A 27,439-nucleotide genomic window follows, 5' to 3' on the forward strand; every position below is an offset into this window, starting at 1 on the left:
TAATAATGATTTATTTGAGCGTTTCATTGCTTGTCCATGTTCGTTTACAAGCTGAATGCATTCTTGGTCCTTTGTTCAGTTTTTAAGAGCAATAAAAATAGCTGAATTCACAGTTCATCTATGTAGTTTGTCAGCATAAGGGCCTTTTTTTCAGAGCACTTCTAGTTGAAAACTTTTCAAAAAAGTGTCTGTTCCATTATTGTTGCTGCTCTTCACTCGCTTTTAACACCATACATTGCCAGCCTTGTGGATAAGTAGATCAAATTGCCCCTTGGCTAGCTTGAAATAGGCCTGGAATCAACCTAAGGACGGATTGACGGGCGATTATTCCACCGCTACGCTAATTCATTCACTGCACCATCAACACAGACGCTACCCTGTGTTCGTCCTCTTCATCTCTCTCATGTCAATCAATCCCCTCAATCCAGCGCCGAAACAAAGAGCGGAAAGAAGATGGAAAGCGCGGGTAACAATAGGCCGCTCCACAAAGAGACGAAACACAACTGTGTGCATTCCACTTACGAGAAATGTAAGAGTAGCATCGCTGTGCAAAGAAATAAGTTACCTTCAAAGTTTGAGTCATTGAGAATCCATAAGGCATTTATGTGGCTGTTTATGATTGAGGAGGTTCAAGTGCACCCTCATTGTCAATAATGGGCGATAAAACGCACACACAAACTTTACGAGCACCAAGTCAACATAAGATAAAAAACCAATAAGTCAAACAGTTATTCAGTTGAGCACACAAACACACCCAATCAAATTCTAAGCTCCATGCATGTCTCCAGTACATAATAGAAATGGATGCCAGCCAACTGTATATATTCATATTCAGCACGCAGCACTGTTCTCGTGCTGCACCGGCATGCACACCCTCTTTCAACTACCGGATGATTGTTTTATAGTGAAGCAGACCAAGTCAATGGACGGCAAAATGTACTTTCCACCCCCCCAAAAAAAATGGTGTGATTTGAAAATGAAACAGAGCTCAGTTGCTGCCGTGACTGAAAAATTCATCAAGGAGAATCATTGTTGTTTATTAATATTGTAAGATCTCCGTGTAATGTGATCTTCTTAAAGCCTCATTCCTTTCTGAAAATGTGGAATTTCCAAATTTACTGTAGCAATTTAAAGCCCTCAATCACGTAACAGTCGCTGATGTGTTGTAATCTCAGTTAGTTAGACATCGCCACGTTTCAGAATCGCGCTTCAAGCGGCTGCGTGTTGCGGAAATGTTCGCATTTATTTCACACGGCAACAAAACGAGACGACAGAATGAGAATGTCAAATCCACCCCCTCCGATCAATACTAGATGCCTGGACACGCCCCTCCTTTTTCCTTGTTTGTTCTAACCACCACATCTCTTTCTTGTTCAAATTATTTTTCATCCATTTCTGCGAGGCACGATCCGCTGCAATTACCATTCCGCCTCCTCCTTTTCCTCCGCCGGCCCGTCCCTCCCTCTGCCTCCCCTCTCGTCCAACCTTCCTCCAAGAGGTAGCTGGAATTCCTGAGAGAGAGCCAATCAGCTCCGCTCCCCTTTTCCTCCCCATGTCTCATCTTTCTTCCCATGCTTGCTAGCAACTTGTCACTTAGCAACGGCGTCTGCAATGATGTTGGGCAGTGAACTGTCCTTGGCTGCAGAACCCCAGTAGTTGCATTAACTCTTTCCACACAACTACGTCCTCCAGTTGAACATCTATATCCAAGTAAAGCCAAGTAGGTTTAACTATTTAGGGGAAGTTACAAATTAACTTAATGAGTGACTGTTTACACAAGCTATTTAACTCTGGAACCTTAAAGCTTGCATGTTGTGGCCACCCCACTCATGCACACTGTGAAGTAGCTCCTACCAGTCATATGTTAGCATCTCTACAAAGTCTGCATTTAGCATAATGACAAATTCAACCTCTTGTGGCAAAATCGAAAATGCCGTTTAGGGGTGCTCAGCGGATGCTAATACATACAGCAATGCACTTTTATGCTGATGTTAATAATTGCTATTCAAAGCAGGCAGGGCTAGTGGATTTGTTTGATGTACATAATGACATGCTAACACCCCTGTAATCCTTTCTCAGTTTACTGCCAATGACATTTTAAGTATTCCTAATGTGCTCCAGTCGTGCTGCGAGGAGGTGGGGGTGTAGTCATCGTGTACATGAAGGGGGCATTTAGGAGTTTTTATTTTTATTTCATTTTTTTTCATTCTTTCCCCATGCTGATTACAGGTCAGCTTCTGTCGATACATTGGCCGAACCACACACGCCTAATGCTAAAAAAAAAATTAGCCGGGCTGTTTGATACCATTTGGGGGGGGAAAAGAAAAATCTCATTTGCATCCCGTTTCCACTGCATTAGCATATCCGCCCGCATTCTCACACTCACTCACTTGTCAGCCTCATTTGCCACGACCTGCTCCAGTACTTTCATGTTTATTCATCCGTCTGTCTTGCAGACCTATAATCAGATAACAAATCTCTGCAACATTAGGACATTCAAACAGGTGTAAACAGGCAGGTATTCCTGTTACAGAAAATAGAGTGGATTTCAGCAATTTAACAGTTTTTTCCCCCGTTCAGGCTTACCTTGTTTTAATTTAATCATTTATCCAAAGTCAAAAATAGGAAAATATTCCTTTTTTTTTAATGACAAGGGTTTTAATGCCTTGTATTCTTTAGGTAATATGTACTTTATACCTCCAAGCTTAGCCGCATTCACAAGTAGCTACAAAATGAAAATATGAAAATAAACAATTAAGAACATATGGGGCTACTATCTCTAAAACATACATATTCATGTCCAGTTTCTATAATTATATGCTCGTAAACTGGATCTAAATTGTAGAGTTAAGACAGAAATAAAAGTTAACTATACATTTCATATCTTTTATTCATTCCTAAATTACAATGCATCGTTTATTTAGATGAGCCATCTGTCTGTATAAAAGATTTAATTTATTAACCTGGTTTTAAAAAAAGAGCAGCCACTTATTCCATAGCCTTACAAGCACTGCGCTAAGCCAGGCTAATGGCACGGTGCAAACTCTATGTGGAGACACAAGCATCCACAAATAGTCCGATGCAATGTCACATTGTTGATTTCGTAAGGCAAAAGTACAATGAAATCAACCCTAGAATGTAAGGTACACCAGAAAAATCAATTGCTGAGCATCTAAATTTCAATTTAATGTAGCTTAGTTTGTAGCTTAGTTCATTATGAAGCTCCGTCTGTGGGTTGACATTGAACTGAGCCACACAGCCCGGTGGACTTTAAAAGGACAGAAGTGTAGCGGAGAGAGGCAGTCACTCAGAGATGGGGAAAATACAGATGAGGGGGAAGCACAGCAGAGAAGGAGAGCGAATTATGATCATCTGTATTACGATACAATATGTTCTGCCGCAATTTTCACGCACTCACACACCTACACAAAAGCACACACCCTCGCGTGCTTGTTTGTTTGCAGACTTCTCCGCCATAATTGCAGTGACATTTATATTTGCACCTGAAGCCTGGCTGCCAGTTTCCATTACTTGGAGCCAGATTTAGAGGGAGGTGGACCAGTGTGAATGGCGGTGATTGGAATGAACGCGGAACCGAATGTACCTGAAAGAGCTATTTTGAATTGAAGCCCAGCTCCCCCCCTTCCATCCGACGGGGTCACCCGCAGTGTCTGTGTTACTCCGGAGCGCGCGATGCACCAAACGTGCATAAGCACCCAAAGCAAAGGCACATTAACGTACAAGATATGGATGCTCTCACTGAATTGAGCTCGCTTGCGTGTTTACAACACATATTGAATTTTCACTCGATATGCGTTGTAAACGTGTAAGTCTCTAATCATTAATTCAGACTGCGAAAGTTTAGCCTGATGACAAATAGCACCCACACCCTCCCCTGCCACCCCCCATAACACTATTCCACAACCCCAGTTTTATCGCTTATTTCTAAAGGCCCAAATTGGAAATTTATAGGAGAATGGTGATCAGTCTTAGAACTTACTCAGTTACGATGATAAATCTATCTGGACTGGGGATCTTTGCTTCACTTGTACTCTCATTGATCATTTTCACAGCTCTATCATTAAATATTTATTCAGCTTTTTTCGATGTTGGCCGCAGTTCAGTAGCATCTCCTGTGACGAGTGCAAAAGATCAACTCAACATAAACATAATTTTACATCTCGGCCAACTCCTGCCTGTTTGAGAGAGCCGCATCCCATTGTTAACCGCAGTCTGTAAAATGCAAAGCTACAACATAGAGATAAGGATTACCAAGTCAATGGTATTAGCATTAGCTAAATTTCTCCATTTCCCCCTGCCGCACACCTCAATATTTAATACATGAAATTTTTCTTAGCCCAGAGGGCCCTTTGAGACAGATGCAGCACAAAGTTGTTTGTCAGAGCCTGTGGTTGTTTACATGACTGGGAGCTTTATCCTCCATCAGCAAACATCGGCATTCACAGCCCGCGTTTTCCCACATGGGTCAATTACTGAGAGGGTGATGGGCTGTCACAGCCGCGGCCCCAAGCATGTTGGGTGTGAAGCTGAAACAAGTGTGATGCATGGAAGAGGTCATTTACTCAAAGACAGTAAAATGAGTCGTATGGAAATGGGCACGCTCGTCTATTTTTTCTCTCGTGTGCTACAGTTGTTTATCTCCAAAATCCCTACCCAGACGTATCTTTTGGTTAATCCAAGCCCATTATATTTCCACTACACTTCCTCTATACTACACCCCCACCACCTCACCGCTCACTGAGACAATGTGTCACCCCTTGGAATCTCTCTAAGGCGAAGTTGGAACAATTCATTAATTCATTATCGTTAGCCGTTGTAGGGGATGTCATGTATTTTTCCTCTAGCTATACTGCACACGCTTCTTTCTCGACTGTACTGTAGCAGAGGAGAGAAATAGGAAAAATCATGACAGAATACCTTTAAACCAACTAGTTACCAGGCCATTCTGTCTACCATTTGATAACACAAATAGAACAAAACTTTAATTTTCTGCACGGTTGATCTTGACAATGGAGCCCCAGCTCAGCCGTACTTACAGTTTTCAAGCTCGCAGTAAAAGGTCTCACTCATATAATAGCGGCGTCTCTCGATCTTCGTCTTCAACAGTCATAATGTAGTTCCAACAATCCATTATGGTTCCTATAAACACCAGTACAGCTAAAGATAACACGGCAAATGCAAGTCACAGTAACAAAGAGCATATTTAGCAATGAAACAATGAAATAATACAGTTTCACTGATTTCACGTTTGAAATACACAGGTTCCATTTTCATCTCCTTCCTTCCTTCGTTTGCAGGACTGTCGATATTCATTAGTCTTCACGTCTTAACCTCATAGGCTTAACCCTTCACCGACACCTGCTCCGGAAAATCTAAATCGACCTGACTTTCTCATGTGCGTTACTCTCAGAGCTACGTAGACTGACACACACACACACACAGAGCGTGTTCACTCATTATACTAGATTATGCACGCACCAGAAGTCCATATGCAATGTCTTCCTTTCATTTCCTCCCTCCGTCTCCGCCATCACCTCATTGTTTGATTTTAAAGATCTGCAACTTTTGAAGGGATTTTTTTTTTCCCCACAACCACCCCAGGGCTGTTCTTGTCAAAGGGATTGTTAGAGAGATAAGTTCAAAATCCAGACATCAAATGCCTATGAGCAATCAAAAACTCACAGATTTCAAAATGTTCAAAATGCACTTAATAATCTTCTTTTTTCACTCCACTATATCACAGGCGGCCTCACAAAGCCCACAGTCATTGTCACCTTTGCAAGGGTACATTTGTCTAACTTAATTAATCATTATCAGGTTTCCCGGTTGTTGGAGCCTCCCATCGTATCTGCTCTATAATGCATCGGCTGTTGTTTTTGTGAGCACGGAGACATGGGGAGTGCAGCGAGGTGTGATGTGCAAATTCACACCCACCGTTGAATCTTATTTATCTAGTTAATGGATTAAGAGGAGAGGATTGGACAAAGTGGGTGACTGGTGACAGCACATTAATGTGACCCTGGATCAAAGAGTGGGTGTGCACGGAGCTTCACATCAGCCACTTATACCCACTGGGAGGACTTTGTTAATGGTTACCACTTAGACTCAACTCCCACACAGATCACACAAACACATAATAGTGCTCAGTGCTGTGCCTACTGTACAGAGCATGCCATAGAGACGGACTTAAAGACTCTCTTAAATGTGGACCGCTACAAAAACGTCCCCAACTAATCGGGATTTCAAGTGGTTCCCAGTAAGTGGCGTCCCAGAGATTCACTCTTTTTGCCCAAATTTCTGATATCAGAAATGGTCAGCCGCAGCAGCTGACGATGTCAACTTTTGAATCAAGATATAAGATGTCCTCTAGATGTCCACCCCATCCTGAGGGGGAAAACTCCCTGAATGACAGATCTCGGGAAGAGATCTTCCACCCTCTCGCTGCTGTTCGCCAACTTACACAGTAACCCATTCGAGCCTTAATGCCACATATACAGCAAAGGTATGAGATGGAAAGATGTGCATTGTACACATCATCTTACTTTGCAAAGTAAGCTAAATAAATACAAAAGAGACAAAGGCATAGCTGCAGAACCTGTGGCCTTTCATTGAAATTGGCCCTGAAAGGAAAACAAGTCGTGTTGAACCAAAGAATTTATGAATTGGCTTATGTGAACATCACAGGAAGTTCCTCTTTATTGCAGGAGCCTGTTTGACCCTCGGGTTTGTAATGAAATAGTTCTCTGTTGCCGTAACTTGGAATGTCGTTTCAGTAACATAACCTTGTCCAAAATGAGGTTAACTTCTTTAGCTTTGTTTTGCCCAGTGGCAGTGGGGGGGGGGGACATATCGAAAGCGGCGCGTCACAAAGCGAAAACCCCCGTTCTCAGAAATGTCAACTTTTTCATGCATCTGTAGTTTTTGCAGGTTTGACATAAATGTGACCTGATGTTTGAAAGACAAGAGATCATTGAATTTCTAGGTGGCAGGTATCGAATGTGTCCCTATTTTAGAGATTGATTTATTTCCATTTCATTGTCTAATTTTTCCCTTCCCAGGAACTGCAAGCATTGTTCTATATTGTGGAAATGACTTAAGTGACTAAATGAACATTTCCCTCTCTTTCAGGAAGCTGCAGATGTCAGAATCCTCAATGAAATTCCTCTGTACCTCCTCTCTGCCCTTCTCTATCCCTTTCTAATTCTGTTTTTCCCAAATGCCACTGGTGATTTCACATCACTACCGCTAACACTGGAAATGCGCCGTAGTTTTGACCATAACTGTCCATGTTTACAATGCAATACTTTCTTTTTGGTTTGCCCTTACCTATATTAAAGTAGCCCTATAACTACTTGGGGGAAATTTTGCTTGAAGATTTGCACCGTCAAAACAAGATTGGCCCCACCCAGTACTAAAGAACACCATTTTGAAACGGACCAGCCCCCGTCACCGGCCAAGCCTGCCGACCAGATTAGCCTTTTAGAGTAAATACTCATGCTGATGTTCTTTTCCCCTCGTTCCCATCCCCGCTCAAAACAAACATCCCCATCAAAAACTACCCAAATCCCCCCTGTGGAAGTTGATTTGCTAACTCTTGTCTCTTTTACTAACAACAAGCTTCAGAATTTTTCCAATTTGATTCTTTTCATTGGTGACTTTTCTTTTCCCTTACCTTTTATAATTTCAACAACTAACACTGTGTCATTCACGGAATGTGAACCATCTGTTGTTTTCTCTACTTAACTTGCGACTTACATACTAACAAATGTATTGTTATCCTTTTATTCCTTTTTTTTTTAATTCTTTTTTTTATGATTTTCTATTGAAGACGGCCCTTTAAAAATAGTTATATAGTTGCTTTCTTTATTTCTTTATTTGGATGTTTTTCTATGTAAACGATGAGAACAAGATACATTCTTTTAAACTCTATTTTTACTATTACGTACATTCTTTTCTGAGAATGAAATCGTCTGTTCGAAGGAGAAGCTGGTTTTGCAAAAGGCGATTTTTAGTTTTTTTCTTTCCCACTTTTTTGGGGTTGAGGTGTGTTTTCTTGAGTTTAAGGTTTGTCATTATTTTTTTTCTTTCTCCTCCCCGTTTTCTCCTGAAGCACGCAGGCATTGGACACGCTATGGTAAACAAACTGCATTATATGGTAGATATCATTCTAATTGTCTTATACTTTGGTTTGCCCTGGGTTTCCGTTACCTCTTTCTATTCTGTTTGCTTTACTGAAAGTACAATCCGCCATCAATTCCAAGGTAGCTGAAATACTCCACCTCTCTGTTTTTCTTTTAGCCCTTTCTATATATATATATATATGTTCTTGCTTTTTATTACCATCCAGTTCTCCCCCTTCCTAAAAAAAACAATTAACGTGTTCATTCAAAGAGGTCTGCCCAAAAAGATTTTGAAATTACATAAATTTAGATTCAAGATTTTGTTTTTCTGTTTATTTTCTGACCCTTTTTATTTTTAGTTGTTATTTTTGTTTTACTTCAAACACAATCCGTATGAAGAAATAAAGAATCATCAAGATATTTTCTCAATTGATTATAAGAGCTGTATTGAGAGTAGCCTTTACTTTTTTTTGTTGATCCCTCTTTTCCTCCCGATTTATTTTCTTAGAAGAACCCTATGAAGTGAGCGTACACAGCAGAGTTCTCATTCAGACGAATAACCTACGATGGCTGCTCCAGTGAAAGGAAGTTAAAATATATATATATATATATATACACACACACACATATATGTATGGCACTGGGACCATCTTGCCATGTGGCGTCAGTTGGACCTGCTCAGTCTGCTATGGAGCAACCTGTTATCAGGGCTTGCCATCCCGTGCTTTATGGAGTCATGAAGAGTATTTACAACTCCTGATTTAGTGGCCGAAGCCCTCGCTGTAAACTAGGCCTCAAATGAGGGCTTGATCCCATTAGTGGCCTTAGGCTGATTTATGATCAAGATGGAGCTGTTCCCCGAGCTGTACCTACACACACACACCCTCTCTTACACACACACACACACACACACGTACACACTTAATAAAATGCTTTAATGTAGCAGCGGCCTGCACTCGGGTGCAGAAATGATCAAATCTTGAGTACTGATGAAAGCTCATTGTTGGAAGTAAAATGGCAATTTGCTCAAAGTTTACCCAAATAACTTGCAGACGCATACGTTTAAACAATTCAGACTCTTGCTATTATGCTAAATGGCACCGTAGTGCTTGCCAGTCTAAACTGGTGGGACGCCCTTAGCGCGTAGCCGTGATCCATCTTACTTGCTTTCACTGGACTTTCAAGTGAATAAATGGAGATGTCTGCCCGTTGATGCAGACCATAAAGAGAAGTGTGTCTGGAAAGATCTGAACTGTGTGCGATCAACCCATCATTAACACTAACACTAACTTATATTTCTTATACTTAACTGGCCTCACCCCCTTGCATGAAGAGACCTCCCCTTCCCAATCTTTTTTTTTTTTTGGTTTTGTTATTTTTTTATAAACAGATTGCATTGAGTATATATGTATATGTATATATCTTGGCTAACATATATACATACATATATCAATTGTCCTAATATAATCAATATAGCCATAAAACATGTTAGCCACACCCTCTTGCTGTTTTATTTCTTTGATTTTACTTCCTTTCTTCTTTTTTTTTTTTAAACTTCTATAAGTTTAACTTCAAAATTAACTTACTAAAATGAATAATGACCTCACACCATATCTTGCTGAAACAAAAAAAATGAGGAAAAAGTAAAGAGGGGAGACAGATTTCCATTTTTCTGGGTGAATAGAGGATTGATGCTTCGAGGAATAAATCTGCCCAATCCATCACATCACGAGTTGGAGAAAAAAAAAAAAAAGTTCTGAAGAGTGCGGAGAAGCCACCGTATCTGGCAGCGACTCTCTCCGTCTTGGGCTCAAATTTGACAAAAGTGATGAAGCAATTTTTGAGCAGACAACCTGTGGTGGCGGAGGCATAATGAGGACTGCAATCATGACTGAGTGTGTGTCCAATAGCACGGAGAGGATAGGGGCAGCGATGATACGGTATATCCCACCATTGGAATCCTAATTGCTCTATTCACCAAGACAGGGACGTCTTCTCTCCCCTCTCAATTTTCCCTATTCTTTAAAAAACCCTCTCATTTCCGTTAATTTCATATGTGATTGACTCCATCGGTCCCATCTTGTCCCTCTTCCACCTCCAAACTTGACAGTATCCTGTGGTTGTATTCCCGCACCCTGTTTGCACGTCTCTGTTTGGCTAGAACATCTTTACATCCGCATACTTGGTGTGTAAATGCTGCTCTAGCCCAGCACGTGTCAGTCTGTCGTACACGTGTCTAGATGGGGTTTTTTTTTTTCTGTTGCATTCTCGTCCAAAATAAAAAACCTTTATAACACCGAAAGCTCTTTTCCTTTCCCCATTTGTCTGGTGTTGTCGCTGCCCTGCAATTAAGTTTCCCTTCCCCACTACTTCCCACGTTGTTGCATCTTGCCAGATGGTTTACTCATTCTTCTGTTTAATAGTTGGTCTGTTTTGTGTTGTGCCTAATGGAATCCCCCCCCCCGCCCCCCCGCCCTCCCTACAACCACCACCACCAACACCACCATTCTTCCTGTCATCTTTCCATTTAAGTGCATGGCTTGTGTGTCACCCTGTTAGCTCGTATGGGTTCATTTTGTTTCGTCTTAACCAAAACAAACCCTTGTCACATGAAATAACACATTCAGTCCAAATCTGGACCTGGTTTGAGCAATCAAATTGCAGAGGACTTTTAAAGAATCCTCACCTACTTGTATAACTAAATTTACTAAAACAGTGTTACTAATCTACAGTTTGAATCAAACCTTTGTTGTAACTGTACTAACAACCATTTTTGTGTCTGACTCTCCCTTACTTACAAAAGTACTAACCGATTTTGTTCACCCTCCAACCCTTTTAACTCTTCTCGGCACACAGCTAAGTAACTCCCCGCCTTCCACCCACCCCCCCACCCCTCACAACTGTTGCCAAAATAAAAAAAAATCGCACTCGCCCCAAGCTTCCCAGCCCTCCCTCATGTCTTTACTAACCTAGAGATGTAGCTTAGTTCAAAGATTCGTGGTTTACGTTACCGAACTACAAATTCCATATTTAGTGTTGCAAAATAGATTCTCCTCCTGCGTTACGCCTGGGTATTACACACTGACAAGCTGCCAGACATCTATCAAAAAGTCCACAGGCGGATTGAAACTCCTTCTTTTCCCTTTTCTCTCTTAAACATCCCTTCTTCCCGCGGGTCCGGCTTTGACCTGCGCTAATGGGAAGGCAGTCTATTATGATACATGTCTCATGTTAGCCTTGAACTGCATATTGTATTACATTAACCGCAAAAAAAAAAAAAATAACAACGTTTTCTCCCTGCAAATCATCTCTGGCAGTAATCAAATGTAGTGCCAACACGGGTAAGTGATACGTTTTCAAGGTAAGCTTGTTGCCTCCTCTCCTGCATGGATTATGATGTTAAATATGTGAAGGTGCTGATGCTGTAGCTTTCGGTACTTAGCCACGCCGTGCTCTAAAGTGTCCGAAACGGCTGACAAAGCAACTGCAGACTCTCAGCGACAAATGATGACTCCCTTTGGATACCGAAGGTAGAATACGATACGTTCTCTTGAATAGAAGATGTGCACTCAGTCAAAGTGAGTGACTCACACAAAGCTATTTTCCATTGTGTGTGTTGAAGGCCTGACAGGATATAGCTTCAAATAACAAAGTGTAAAATTCCTCCCTTTCTTTTTTTCCCTTTCATATTGCGGATACGGTTAACATTAGCTTCAAGACTCCCTTTGATACCTCTCTTCAGCCCCTCAATACCACCTGGGTTCATTCTGATACGCTCCTTTAATGGAAGCAGGGGCTGCTTACACTTGTGTCACCGTCTGCTTACTCTTCCTCACTTCTCTTTTTTATTATTTTATTCTACCCCTGTCAGCACATAAGTTACTAGCAGACTCCTGGAAATCAATAAAGACAGCGGATGAGCGAAGGTAGTCCTCACTTTGTTGGGAATTGTGTGCAAGTGTTTAAGACGTAATGTCGATACACCTCCGAGCGCGCGGTTGTAGTGTACACAGGAGCTGGTTTGTTCCATTATAACAAATATTGTCTGGTATACTGTCTTTATTTCATTCAATAAGCCTTTTTTTTTTTGTGCAATATTAAGTGCGGGCAGTGTAATCTTCAGCACAGCTGGAATCGCGTTGACCCTTGTTTACTTGAGAGGGGAAGATCTACTTCACAGAGCAGTGAGTTGCTGTCAGCCTGTAGTTATGGAAGCACATTCTGTATGGTCAGTGGGCCAGTAACACGCTCAGCTGAGCGTACTGCAGGACTCCACATAAAGAACAGCTCCAGTTAAACCCTGCACCGCACGCGAAACCCCCATTGAAATATGTGGTTTATGAGGAACGAGAACAAAAGATAAAGATTGATTGAATAGAGGGGAAGTTAATGACATAACAGAAGCCACCCACCATCTAGGCATGTGGGAATGGAGTGCTTCTCATGAATTCAGAGCTGTGTCAATCACTTAGCAGTACATTCCGCTGTAAACAGCTCCAGTCTGTTTTCTCTGATATCTGGGACACACAGTTCAGCACAGATCAGCCAGGTCTTGTTTGGTTTCTCTGTGTGTGTTTGAAAAGCATCTGGATAAAAACCAAGGGCTCCCATGGAAGCAGCAAGTGGGCTTTGGAGTTAGATCTGTGTGTTGTCCTATTTAAACGGTCCTCTCTTTTTTTAGTGGCTTTAGTGTGATATGAAAGGAGGACCCAAGCCAGATTTGCATTCATTTTAACACGCCCAGTAGAATCTCACCGGAAAAAGAGCAGATAAGAATGGCAGAAATGTGTTAATTAGCCTGTAGTGTTTAAGGATTTTCAGGCGCTGCTGTTAGATTATCACACTAGGCTATCATTTCAAGAGGGAAACTATGATCTCATAATTACAAAGCATTATTTTGAGGCCATGTTGTTGTTGTGTGTGCGCTCCCAGGTCACAAAGAAATCACAGTTGTTTTCATGCAGTAAACAATGGAATGAGCCACCATTCCATATTCATAAGAAAAACAGTACAAGAAATACAAAGATGTCAATAAGCTCTCCGAGCTTAATAATGGAACTCTGAGAGAGCAAGCAGCCGAGATCTCTCCTGTAGAATCTTAATGTTTTACTCTGAAGGATTTGTTTAAAGAACGATCATTTCGATACTGGAATGCACTGTGATTTCTTCCAAACTGTTTGGCTTCCACACCAGGAGCATCAGGGTATTTCCTCTATCAGCCTGTGATCCCAGCATGCTTTACCCTGGTCAGTGGAACAAGTGCTTGTACTTTTACTGGTGTCTAGTTAAAGCAAAGACTAGCCAACTTGTCAATAATTACAACATTAACTCGGAGGAAACATTTTTTCGACTAATCATGCATGTGCTTATGTTGGATCTTTGTCATATTTGTGTTTTTTTTTGCTGTGTAAGTCTAAGCTCTGATCACACAATGAATCAATGAGTATGATATGATTGCCACGGGCATTTTTGTAATACACTGCATCGCTGCAAAAGCTACGATGATCCATTTTAGGGACGGAATCTGGGATGAAGGAAAGGGAAACAAAAAGGCCGAACAAATACATTGCTAATCACCAGTTTTCCCCTCTTTAGTCGGGAATATTTCTACTTCAGGTGTCTGGCAGCTTGTCAATGCTGGTCCCTCATGGCCCCAAATGAGCACATCCTGCACTGAAGGTGTATCAGCAGCAATCCTCCTTAAAGTGTTCTCCTAAATTTTAAGAGCCTCGCCAAAAAAGATAATGATTTTCTTCAGCAGTTCGGTCAACATTTCAATTTCAGAAAATTCACAGGTTATATCTCTATCCTATTTCGTTGCTTTAAGAAGAGGTCATAGGAAGTCCGGTAGTCCATAGCAAGTCCATAATAAAGTTTTAAATGGTGTGCATTGTGAGACTTCCAACCCCCTTGTTTCTCCTCTATAGCCAAATCTAAGGTATCTTTCGTCACTATGGGATAAATGAAAGTGCCCTGCTGAAGGCCCCATCCAAGATCTTCAAAGATGAGCCCAACACACCAGCACTGTCAACCACAGATCCTTTATGTCAGATACATCTGGCCGACATGATCATACTTTGTCACCAAGTAGCAGCAGCAGACATAAAAATGAGTTGCCCTGTTAAGAAGGGAAGTACGGAAAAAAAAAAAAAAGAGAAAAAATGGAAATGGGAAAAAAAAAAAAAAAAACATTCAAAAGAAAATGCGAGCACTCAGCTGGGGTGAGTAATCTGTTTAGTGCAGTTGCTAAGTTCTTTTTCTTTTGGTTTTTTTTTTAGGACTAATGCTATTTAGTCATCACAGTGTACTTCTATCTAAAGAGCAGTAAACAGAAGTCGATATCCAACATGCAACATGAAGTGCTGCCATGTTCAGAATCGTATTGTAAATGACCAAAGTGTTGAGTTGGACCTCAGATGGAATCAAGATGGTTGGTAGGTTGGTTCTGAGCATGCAAAGTTAAAGAAAAACAGAAGGTTGTGTACAGGTGCTGAATCACGAGTGCTTCACTCCCACCCAGGCAGACTCTGTTATGAATAATTAGACAATAGATTGCTCACTAATTGCAAAAAAAATCCCTGCCAATTAAGATGTCATTATTTAGCAGGATGTATGTATAGCAGCATAGCTGTGGCCCTGATAGCAAACGCAATATAACACACGGTTTTCAATTTGATGACTCCTGGAAAAGCCGAGTGAAGAATCCACCTTTGAGATGTATTTGAAATTCAATTAAGCATATCACATGTCATTCTACTCCCTCTTTAAGGTAGTATTAAACTGATAATGTAGAGCCTGGTGTTACATTTAAAACAGTCATCTTCTAAGGTCTTGTGTTACATCGGTACATGAGGAGTCTCAACACATGCTGTTGTAATTTAGGTTAAAACTGTCTTTGATTAGGTTAGTCTTTTTCCAGTAATGGAAGGATACTGAGACTTAATATTACAGACATCAAAACATAATTTCCAAGCTATGAAAAGAAAAAGGCCACTATCTCACCAAAAGAAAGCCTGGAGGAGCCTCAAAAAATACACCCTTTATGCATCTGTTTTTTTAAATTATTTTTTGGATATTAAGTCTTGTTTCTGCATTTCAATCCACACTATCTCGTACCATCAGCTTGCGGCTGTGTGTTTGATTCCACTTGGCGCTTTTTTTCCGCTCTGCTGGTGATCAAACGTGCAGCGCAGAATGTGTAACCTTGAACAAAAGACAGGGGCTTCGAGCAACCGAGCGCTGAAAAGGGATTTATTTTTACTGGTATTTCCTTGAATGAGGACTGGTTCGGCGAAGGAATATTGCAAAATAGCTATGCCAACTGCAGGGAAAAGGCCAGTGAGGTTTTAGCGTTACCTGTAAGATCGTGTGTTTGTGCTTTGTGTAACATAATTCAGTGCATTTGGTTTGGAAAGTTGTCAGAATTCATGGCATGTCTACAAAAGAGTGCCCACTTACTACTTGCATTGACACGTTAAAGTGCACTTAACTGCTTTTTCCATTTCTTGACTAATTCGGGATTGTTCATCTGACACCTTAAGACTGTAGACGATGAGAAAAGCACTTTTTTCCGTTGGTTTACTCGTAGCAACTGCACTCTAGAGCGAAAGCCCCAGTTTGACTGGTACCAAAAACAACCAACCAAGCGATACCATTTAGCGGATGACCCCACCCATCACTGGTGTTTAATCCACTCTCTTCCTTGTTTTTCCTCCTCATTCTTCTAATTTCTCTCCGCTCTCATCATTCTATATTTCAATCTATCCCTGCCGTATTTCTCTCTCTCTCTCTCTCTTTCTTTTTCATCTGTCTCTTTTGGGCCACGCCTTTGCCAGGTCACCATTTCAGTGGATGGTATATTGACCACCACTGGTTACACCCAGGAAGATTACACCATGTTGGGCTCAGATGACTTCTTCTACATTGGAGGGAGCCCCAACACCGCAGACCTGCCTGGATCACCGGTCAGCAACAACTTCATGGGCTGCCTTAAAGATGTGAGTGCCTTTGCGTGGATTGTGTATATAAACTGGATATATACTGTATGTAATGCAAGATTTACACACTCTTTGCATGATATTTCCTGCCTCATGTTAGCAGATAGTAGTTACTTGCTGTGGAAATGATTCCAGCCCCGGTGTGTACATTCATTATCTATACCGTTTATCCTAAGCGGCCAATTCTAGTTGACACTGGGCAGGGAACAGCCTATGTCAGTACCCTGAGTTTGCTCAGCTGCATTGCCTAATTGTCACTTGTGGGCCTTTTTGGCCACCTTCAAACTTCTTTTGTATGCAAGGTGTCTCATAACTATTGGTAAGATTTTTGTTCCTAAGAAAACGGCAATGAAAAAAAAAAGTCACATGAGAATCGTCCGCCTGTGCAGATTTGACTTTAGAGCTGAGGTGTCAGACATCCAGTATCCAGGATGTGTTTATTTCCTCCATGATTCCACCTCCCTCTCCTCCCAACTACCCCAAACGTATCCATGGGTATCGCGCACACCACAGTGGGACTGTAGGAAACCACTGACAGATTTAGATTTATACTCGCAGCTGTGCAATAACATACACTAATACGCAGCCACCTATAGTCACGGATGGACATGTAGAGGACAGTTGTCTTGTAAAAAACTTTATTTCTTCCAATTTTGATGAAAAAAAAAAAAAAAGCTTATATTCACCAGGGCTTTAATTCATGGTTTAACAAGCTGTCAAGAGGACCAATCACAGCTTAAAGTATTATGCCCTTGTAAATGTAATGACTTGTATAGAGGCGACGCAACATGGTGCCGTCGCATTTCCTCATAAAACCACGCTGATTGAATAAGTAATTACTTTTGCCATCACTTTTAATGGATCGCACAGTAATCGCCCTATCTCTAACTTAATTATGCCTGCAGAATTACATTTTCATTATTTGGGTTGCTATCGGAAGGATCCCAAGTGGGTCTTAAACTTCCCAAGGCGTTTAACTATCCCCGTTCTCATCAAGACGAGGCTGGATTTACAGTCAATGTACAGCCCGAGCACAGGACAGGGGAGAGGAAAACAGACAATAGCGGGAGCCAACAGCAACAAATAGAGGTGGAAGTGAGCGTAGTGCTGGAAATTGGAAGTTAGAGCATATGATTGGAGAGCGCTGCCAGATAGACTGAGTGATCTCCCAATAAATAGTCCATCAGTGGGAGTGGATGCCGCACAGAGAAAATGAGGAAGAAACAGCCGGAAGTGGAGGAATTCATTTAAAATGCAAATTTACAATGAGCGGTATCTTAAGAGAACATGTTTGAAGGAATAATTGAGAAGCATGTGTCAGCTATACATTTTTATGGATTGGGTCAGGGTTGGGAGAGTGCAGATGAAAGTAAGAAAAGCAAAGTGAATGATAAAGTCAATGTTTTGAAGTAAAGGTGAGATATGGTTTGCGAAAAGGAAGCAAATACATTCCAGACAAAATCCAGCAGGAGAAGCGGTATTACTATAAACATCAGACGTGTTTGACCTTCTGCCGAGGGCTGCATTTTTCATTTAGCAGCTTGGGTTTGACTCGGTGCTGCAAAACAAGTCTCAAAACGTTGTTTGGTCAAGTATGGAATCTTAAAATGTTGTTTTGCTCAATTCAAGGGAGACGGTCAGCTGTCAGCATGGAGCGGTTTCATCTCATTCCTACGGCCCGACTTTATGCTGAGAGTTTTTTCAATTAGAAGCAGCACTTGGATGCGTGTGGCCGCATTAAACAGTCCTTACACAATAAAGCTGAGATTAGCGCCCAAGCAAATAAGGTTCTGTTTTTGTTTTTTTGAATAGGTGGCCTTTCATTTTTTTCTCACATCAGCCACACACACATACATTTGAAAGAGGTCATGTTTGGTCCGGACCTACCAGGGGCTTTAGTGCACTAGTTGTTTCTACTGGTGTTTAAGTCTCACGAGTTCAACTTTTTAGTGCCTGTCAAGCTCTAATGACTACATCTGCTGAACCGAGCCAGAAAGGTGACAGTAACAGAGAGCGCCAGGTATAGCAGCAGTAACTGAAAATAAAGAGGAAAGTAAGTAGTTGGGGGATAGACAGCGGTGTGTTTCATCCTGTGCTAGTTCAGTGGCAGAGCTCGGATTATCAGTGATGTTATGGTCCGGGGCAAGCCTTTCATGCCGCCACCGTGGTCAAACGCCTTTGATACGCTTGGCCAGTACCCTCCAGGCGGCAGAAATCCAAAGGCAGCAGAAGAAAAGTAAAAAGGCACCAAAAGAGGCACTGAAGCCCTATGAAGTTTTTATTTGGTGTGTGTGTGTGTGCGCTCGCTCATACGTGTGGGTGTTCAAAGTCACCCACATGCTATGATCATAGACTGTGTGATGTATGTGTGTGTTTTTAGGCTCTCAGTCAGAGTGGTCGGGTGTGAAATCGGGTCTTTCTGCTCCTTAGCCCCCCAGTCTTGTTTCCACAGAATCCTCTCTTCTGCGCGTCACCATCTGTCTCTCCGCCGTAACCTCCGACTCTCCATCTCTCTCCCAGACAGTGACCTTGCTATCGCCCATTTCACACTCCTCCCTCCATGTCCATCTCTCTCTCTCTCCCTCCCCATCTGCTTGTCCTCCTCGCTCTTCCCACCTCTCTCATCACTTCTCACCACCTCTCATCTTCCCCTTTTCTCGGAGGCAGTTTTGTGTAATTAAGTCCATGGTAGCGCTATTGGTACACCAGCTTTGCCATCCTGACGGCCAAATTAAAAATTGATTTCTTCGACTGATTCCATGCACTGGATGAATGCCCTCACCCTCCTCCTTAGCCCCGCTCTTTCACCGTCTCTCCCTTCCTGCCCTCCTAACTCCATATTGGTGCTCTCTCTTCATCTTCAGCTTCTTCCTAGTCTCACTTCTGCGATAAAATCTTCTGGAGTCGGAAGCCTCCAGTCACACCCCACCTACTACAAGTCAGCACAGTTTGTGCAAAACCAGGTTGCTATTAAGTGGCATGTGGGCTCATAGACCATTGAAAACCCCAAATACATCAAGAGAAACATTTTTGAAAGATTATTTTTGTTCTGATGACCTGCAGGGTTTTAGATTTGCTGAGTTACTCAATGACAAAACAAATCGATGGACTCACCCCTGAGGAACGCATTGGCCCCCACACAAGCTGTACCGTAGCAACAGTGAGAAAGCACTAGCCACACCCCATGTCGGGGGCCACACGTGTTCTAATAGATCACTGAAGTCAATCCAAAAAGAAAACAGTTACTGTGAAGTCCGCCTCAATTTGGGCACCATGCAGATAAACGAAGAAAAGGATAGTTCAACTGATTCAGTGTCATAAAATAACTTAACTATCAATTTGGAATTACGATTGATAATTAACTTAATAATGTCTACCAAAGTTACCATATTGATAGTTAGTTGAAGGAGTTCTTACAGTTATGCTATGCTATGTATGCCCAGTTTGTTATAAAACCTTCGGTGTGCTGCTTTCTTAGTTGGCAAATCTGTTGATGAGCCAGGCTGGCAGAAGGATTGTGGTTCCACAGTCAAGGCTGGTCTTTGTCCCTGCTGTATCCTGGTTCCAGGCTGGAGGAAACCAGTTGCTCCTTTGTTAACTTGCAGGTGTGCTCCTGTTTGCTAGGTGAATCAGCTGGCGGACTTTGAGACTTTTGTACCTGCTTGCGCTGAAAAACTTGGCTCAGGCAGGACTTTGCGTCACTGCCCACGGAAAAAGGTGGCCACGCTAAGGCTGGAGCTGAAGAAGAGAGCTGCAGGCCTGGAGCTGCAGCTGGCAGGGCATAGGGCAGAAAAGAGGGCTGCAGGGCTGCACCCTAAAGAGGGTCCAGGCGAAAAGAGGAAGAGCAGTATGGGAACTGGTGATATTGACCTGAAGTTGTAGGGGGGTCGTGTGTCACACATTGACCAATGGCAGTGATAAAGCTGGTCCAGGGGTGCGTTTAGCACATATTTGTAAAACCTCAGACATGGAGGCCAAACAGTTGATATCAAATCAAAAGCGTAGACAAAGATTGTGTTGCTAGACATCATTTACTTCTACTGAACCTTTGGCAGTGGCCATTCTATTAGTGGACAAGACAAGCCTCTCTGCAGCGAGCGTCTCGGCCTGTTTGAGGAGCTGTTGAGACCTGCCTTCCCAATACTGAAGAGGTCATATTACAAATGTCTACATAAAGCCAGACATCCTTAAGGGTTTGAAGATATGAAGGAAAGGCATATGGTCTGGACGCTGAGTCAGCACATGCACTAATACACATCGTCTGGGTCCTTTGCTGTACAAAAGCAGAGATTATTTGATAAATCTTCCAGAGGAGGCCTTTCATGCCTCATGCACTTTGATGCACCATGCATCGCTTCGTCCCTCGGTTCCTCTGGTCCTCCTCTCAGTTCTCATTCACCAGCATCATCTCCTGCCTTCCTTGCTGCACAACACACTTTCCGTTGTATACTCCCACCCTCTTTTGCATCCTTCTTCTCGTTGCCCCTGGCTTCTCCTCTCCTTTTGTATTTGTAATCTTTTACCAGAGACATTACTGAAAAAGAAACTTTTCTTCACTTAATGACTGGCGATTGCAGCAGTTTTCATGTTTTGACCTTGATGGATTGAATAATGCTAAACAACAAGCTGGATTTGGGCGCACACACACCGGACAAACAGAGAGAGTTCAGAGGTTACATGAACTGGCCCATTAATAACAGACATGTCTACCATTTACCACCTGCCATCTTATCTTTGGAACAAATCCCACTCTTGCTGAGGATCACGTATCATCAACAGCCAATCACGGCTGACGCGACGAGCAAGCTAATTGTGGCTGCCTGCCTTCATTGCAGGCCGGTTGATTGTGACACGTTAAATTACACAAAATCCTCTGACATTAGAAATTTCCAATGTAAATGACATATTGAAAGCTGTCGTGATGATCCGTCATTGTGCTTATCAAGTTCCATTTCTGACTGATCAACTAGTCTGAACACATTAATGGCTTGATTAGTATGCTGAAAGACCTTTCTGATGCCAGATGCAGCTATTGCTGGTCTTGATTGTAAATATGGGCTGTTCACTGTCTTGTATGACAGTCACATGTCAAGACTTGTCCAGACTTTAAGTCCTGCTAACAGCCCCAGTCTCCAATCAGCAATGTGTCTTACGTTTAGTTATTTCTTGTACACAGTTAACTTTTTAGGTTGGTATCAAGTGAGGATAATGCTACAGAGAAGCTCATACACTCTCAGCGTAATCAATCAGTTTAGTTTGACTATTGTTTCATAGAATGATTGGTCTGGATTGAAGTGTTTAGTGCGTATTAGCCGTGTTGACATCACCTTACCAAAGAACTGACACAGATATTAATGTTTGATATAGTTGGGATTGTACTAAATGAGGATATGCTGGAGACCCCTGATTCTGTGTGGGGGGAAAAAAGTAATTGAAGCCATCCAACAGTAGCTTAGGCTTCGGCTGGTATTGAAAATGAGCAGTCAGAGCCACTTTGCAGGTACTAACTTGCCTGAATGTCATCTGGTACAGCACGTTTCCTGCCTCATCTACTCCGTCTATGCTGTATGATCGTTTGTAAAAAAAAAAAAAGTGCAACACCAGGTTGCCTTTTTAATTTCCTCCTTTTTGTCAAAACAGAAACATGGATGAACAAAAATAAATACCTGAAAATGAATAAAATAAAAATAAATCTTCTCCCTCCACCCACTTCTATCTTTCACCTACCCCTTCTCTTTTCCTAACACCTTAAGCCAGGCGAGCTCACGCCTTATTAGCTGCCAGTTTTAGCGTTATCAAAGCTAATTACCAGGACTAATCTCTGCTAATGACGACATTATGAGGTGTACAGTACATGTGGCAGCGTCGGCATTATATGGAGATAACGAAAGGAGGCTTAAGTTCAAGAATAACCTGGCATATCTGTGTTCTTGCCGTTCATTCGATGCCTGTGCGTAGGTGCGGCGTTTGACAAAGGGGGGTGAGAAAGAGGCAGCGAGGGAGAGCGCGTGTGCACATGTGGGAAAAAAAAAAAAAAAAGGCAGATTGGAGGGTGTGAGATACTGTGAAAGACAATGAGGAATGACAGCAGCGGTCTGGTGAAATTAGATAGTCAAAAACCAATACAGTGAACCGCATCACACAAGATGAGCCTGTCAGCGGGGCAAATGTGAAAACAAGCCGGTGCAACCAAAAGAAAATGATGACTTAATACACAGATGATAATTCGGTATTAATTCTTCCCCTTTGTACTTGAGGTAAGCAGGAGTTTGCAGGTACAGTCAAGCTAGCTGTGAATTCTTTAAGAAGCACGATAGAAGAAATATCAGTGAATCCAAATATAAAGTTGCATCTAATTTCTGCCATAAAACTGAATCCTGACTGATTTTGGGAATTGTTATCACAAATAAGTTTTTGCATGTTGATTTTCATAGTCTACTGAAAGAACTAAAATCAATGGCCACCTGTGCAGTGGGAAATCAATATAAATGCGTAAGGAGAGGGAAGTCACACGCTCTTGGCGACATCATGGAGACGACCGAGTGAGCACACCATGGTCAGCACACTCTCCGAAAAGAAATCTATAGAAAAACATATGGCATGCATGGAAAATGTGCGCGCATGGAACCTCCTTCTATTCTGTCAAAGGAAGAAAGTTAAGCTCCAGACAACAATGAGAAGGTAGCTTCGCCGCGTGAACACGTGTGCTGCCAAAATCAAACCGGGGATTTTAAAATAACACGACTATCAGCTCAACCTCATAGCTGCGACAGCGTCAGAACACTGAGATGGAAATGTAGTGAAGGCTGTTTTTTTTTTTTCCTCTGCTACCTGTCAGCGAGTGTGTGTGGGTGTGTGTGAGAGAGAGCGTGAAGAGTGCTACAATCAGGAGAGAAAACACACACACGGACAAACAGAGACCTCAGCTGCTTCACGTTATTACCTTGAGGACGGTCTAGAGAGTGTTCGACAAATAAAAGGAAAACTAAAAACTATGAAAAACAAGGATGATTTACTTTGCCTTTAGCACTTAATCCATTATGAATGCACACAGAGAGGCACACTTTGAGCTGAAACAATGGAGCTGTATTTCATCAAAGGCCGTCAGAAACATTTGCATTAAGGCTGTAGGCAACATTCACTTCTTTCTGTCTGAATATCCCCTGGAGCCTTTTTTTTTTTCTCATCTAATGTGCATATATACTGACGTTTCTCAGCTATAGTTTTTGTGCAACAACAGAGAGTTTGTAGGCTTTACGGGTTAGACCGGGACTTGATCAGAGCTTGATGCGCTGAGCATGTTGTTCGCCCACACAAGCTCAACTCGCTGGCCCCGAACGGTTTCCAAGTATTTCCTTACTGACCCAATGTAACGCCAGTCATCTAGCTTCAATTTCACAGTGGCTGATGGTGGGTTGGTGATGGAAAACCAGCTTCGGCAGCACGCTGTATCATTATTTGTTTTGTTTTTCTGTTCAACGAAAAAGTCATGTACTTCACTCATGTTTGATTCATAATTTACCCGCGCTGACAAGATTTCCCTGCAGCCGCTATAACTGACACTTGAAATTAATTTGGGCAATTAGGATGCATCTGGAGGCTCTCAGGATTATGGACAGAATGGTCGTCTGTGCTGCAGCTGCGTTTTTGTGTCTTGGCGTGTGGGAAAATCCATTTTAAAAAAAAAACCAATCCATTCCGTGATGGCCAAATTTGAATCCACAAGCACACATCACTTATGCTATGCAGAGTTATAACTTTGTTCCCCTCCGCCACTCTCCAGGTGGTGTACAAGAACAACGACTTTAAGCTGGAGCTGTCGCGGCTGGCCATCGAGCGCGACCCCAAAATAACCCTGAACGGCGACCTGGTGTTCCGCTGCGAGGACGTGGCGGCCCTCGACCCCGTCACCTTCGAGAGCCCCGAGTCCTACATCACCCTGCCCAAGTGGAACACCAAGAAGACGGGATCTATCTCCTTCGACTTCCGTACCACGGAGCCCAGCGGCCTCCTGCTCTTCAGCCACGGTCGCCCTCAGGGCCCCAAGGAGCAGAAGCCCGGGAGGGAGCTGAAGACCGATTACTTTGCCATTGAGCTGCTCGATGGGTATTTGTACCTGCTGATCGATATGGGATCTGGCAAAACGAAGCTGAAGGCCAGCAACAAGAAGGTGAACGACGGGGAATGGTGCCACGTGGACTTCCAGAGGGAAGGGAGGAAAGGTGAGGAGTGCTTCCAACTTGTTGAGACTGGAAGTTGATGTAGAATTTGACTGTGCATGTGCAAACTAGTTATGGCAATGATGGATGATTATTCATTCACATTCACTATCTACATTTTCACACCGATCGGCAGGTTCGTGTCAGTTAGATATTAGATATTTGTTTCACCATTTTACTAAAAATCCAACCCGATTAACAATCATCTCGCACTCTCACAGTTCTGTCTTCCTTTTAAAACATGTCAGCAATAATAGTCTTTTGTGTTTTCTTTGTTTATGCGATACTGAAAATACAAAATAGCAAGAGAGAGGTGTACAAACACAGCCGTGACTGACGTGGATTGGTTATTTGCAGGTCTTAAAATTGCTTTTCAAAAAGGCAGCTGTAGATATCCACCGCCAGCTACACAGTATTTTACAAAACCACAAACGTGGACTTGGACTAAAAGTGCATTTAATATTTTCACTGTGTTCTGCGGCTTCTCTCGGCGGGCAGATTGGAAGAGTTCGCTGGATTTAGGGAGACTCACATTGTGTCACAGATTTGTCAGTCACAGAAAAAAAAAAAAAAAAGAGGCGGAATTGGCTCTGACATGGTTTAAAAAAAAAACATCTAGCTCTCCATGTTTTTCATACCTGTTTGTTCCAGTGTCTCTGTCCGCCTGTGGGCGCGAACAGGAGCATCTGCATGTGTGAGTGTGCGGTGTCTGATGAATGGTCTGTAGGTGGGCAAGCACCTTGGACATTATATCTCCCCCTAATGGCATCTTATAATGAGTAAGGGTGTGAATGAGCGCCTGTGTGTGTGTGTGTGTGTGTGTGTGCGCACTCGCATGCGTGTGATTTCACTGCTGCTCCTGCTGTAATTGGCTTTTAATAGAAAATTAAGATGGAGTCGTTAATCACAGAAAGTGAGAGCGCCTTTTGTTTCACCCACTCCCTGCTGCATTCTGCTTCCCTTCTCCTCCATTTAGCCTATTACAGACACATTAGACACACACATCTACACACACACTCTCTCTCTCTCTCTCTACTGTCATCTACTCTCCCTGTCTTTCGTATGTCCCTGTATGTCCCTGTATTATCCACTTACTGCCCCTCCCACACAGCCATTCCCTCAGTTAGCCAATCGACCTGCCACCCACCCACTCACTCACCTACCCAGACCACACTTGTTCAATCATTTCCACTGTCTCGGTGTCATTAAAACACACTAACAGTTGCTCACTAAATACAAGATGCATGTTCACACACACATAAGTTTTCACACGCTTTACGTATTCACACGGTCAGACTGAAAGTAAATCAGAAAGATTTTTTGCATTTTAATATTTAATACTAAACATTTGTTTCTGTTTCTTTTAGGATCTATCTCCGTCAACAGCCGCAGCATGCCCTTCAGCTCCCCGGAGGGCAGTGAAATCCTGGACTTGGACAGTGATATGTACCTGGGCGGGCTACCCGAGTCCAAGTCGGACCTCATCCTGCCACCAGAGGTGTGGACGGCGCTTCTGAACTACGGCTACGTGGGCTGCGTCCGCGACCTCTTCATCGACGGCAAGAGCCGGGACGTTCGCCGCCTGGCCGAGATCCAGAGCGCGCTCGGCGTCAGCAGCTTCTGCACCCGCGAGCTGCAGAAGCGGTGCAGCAGCGCCCCCTGTGGCAATGCAGGTCTTTGCAAGGAGGGCTGGAACCGCTACATCTGTGACTGCACCGGCACTGGATACCTGGGTACCAACTGTGAGATAGGTAAGGAGGGTGGTGCTCTTTGATCTGATGAACATCTTTTACTACTCTATAACTCGGGGGTGGGCTCTGAACAGTAATGCATGCATCTGGTTTGCAATGGGACACATGTTTTAAACTAATTTCCAAAAGACATGCGAGCATAACATCCCATACGCGGTAATTGACTAATTAACCTGTGCTAAAGACGACAATCAAAACATTTCTATTCATTAAATAACTATTTGCTATGAACATATCCGGTGGATTCATGGTGACCTGAGCAGAGAATGAAGACACTCTATGCATGTGTGTAATTGGAGTTTCACTGACCCTTGTGTTTTGGTCATCGAGATGAGTTGCGTTCATGCTGGTGCATGCAAGAATAAATCGCTTAGTAAGAAAGCTGAAATTCAAGTCAGGGCGGCTGAATGACTGACAGAACCCCTACCCCCTGTGACAGCAGTGATGGAAGGGGGTGGGTGGGTGGGTGGGGGGGAGTGGTCTGAGATGCTGAGATGATGTAAAGACACTATAGAAGTGAAGCCTTGTTCCTCGTTATGAAATCGTCGGAGCGACTACAAGATACAATCGGTACAATGAGGCGTGAGAGCCATGCAGTAAATCCCACTGTTATAAAGATGTGTGATGTTCAGTTCTTGCTGAAGCTGTTTGAGATTCCGCTGTATGGTCATTCGGAGGCGTTTCTATTATTTTGTTCACCCAATTCATATCAATGAGGATAGGGCTAGACAACAGAAGTACCTCTGTATAACACAGCACCACACGCCACATCCTCCAAAACCACCATGCAGCTGAATCTGCACCTCTCCAACAGTTTCAACAAGAACTGAACACCATAACCTTCACGAAGGGGAGAATTTATTGCAGGGCTGTTGCATTAGACTGCGGTAATTTAGCTAGGTGCGCCTAATGAACAGGCTACTGAGCGTCTATGGAATGTAGAGAGGGAATCACAGGCGGTCAAAAAAACATGAAAGAAAGAAAAGTTGCTAAATCATTAATGCTGCACACTCCAGCCAATAAAGCAGAGCAAGAAAACAAGTGTAGAATGTACAATCCAACATGTCGGACAACACGCCGCCTTGTGTTTGACATAACCGGGCAGCTGCTGTAAAGTAGGAGGACTCCACCGGGAGCTATGCGTGAACCAAATGCCACCCGAGGCCGGGTGGCGTCAGGGGCCCCGCTGGCTGAGAGGGCGACAGCAGTGTGGCAGAGCGGCCAGGCCCGCCGCTGCCATCTGTGCCAGTCACGCACACCCAGGTGGCGCACACACACGCACGCACGCCACGGCGAGGGGGGGGGGGGAGGCAAGCCAGTCAAATGGCACC

General features: G+C 43.0%; 1 protein-coding gene across 1 annotated transcript in view; it reads left to right on the forward strand.

The window, feature by feature from the left end:
- The window catches only part of nrxn2b (neurexin 2b), a 520,316-nt gene that overhangs the window by 187,555 nt on the left and 305,322 nt on the right, over positions 1-27,439 (forward strand). Inside the window, exons 6-9 of the mRNA XM_070854280.1 lie at positions 8,132-8,155; positions 15,977-16,138; positions 23,922-24,360; positions 25,725-26,108. Of these exons, the coding sequence (XP_070710381.1) occupies positions 8,132-8,155; positions 15,977-16,138; positions 23,922-24,360; positions 25,725-26,108 (1,009 nt within the window). The remainder of the gene's footprint in view (positions 1-8,131; positions 8,156-15,976; positions 16,139-23,921; positions 24,361-25,724; positions 26,109-27,439) is intronic.

Source organism: Pempheris klunzingeri, chromosome 23 (assembly GCF_042242105.1).
Source record: "Pempheris klunzingeri isolate RE-2024b chromosome 23, fPemKlu1.hap1, whole genome shotgun sequence".
Taxonomy (NCBI): domain Eukaryota; kingdom Metazoa; phylum Chordata; class Actinopteri; order Acropomatiformes; family Pempheridae; genus Pempheris; species Pempheris klunzingeri.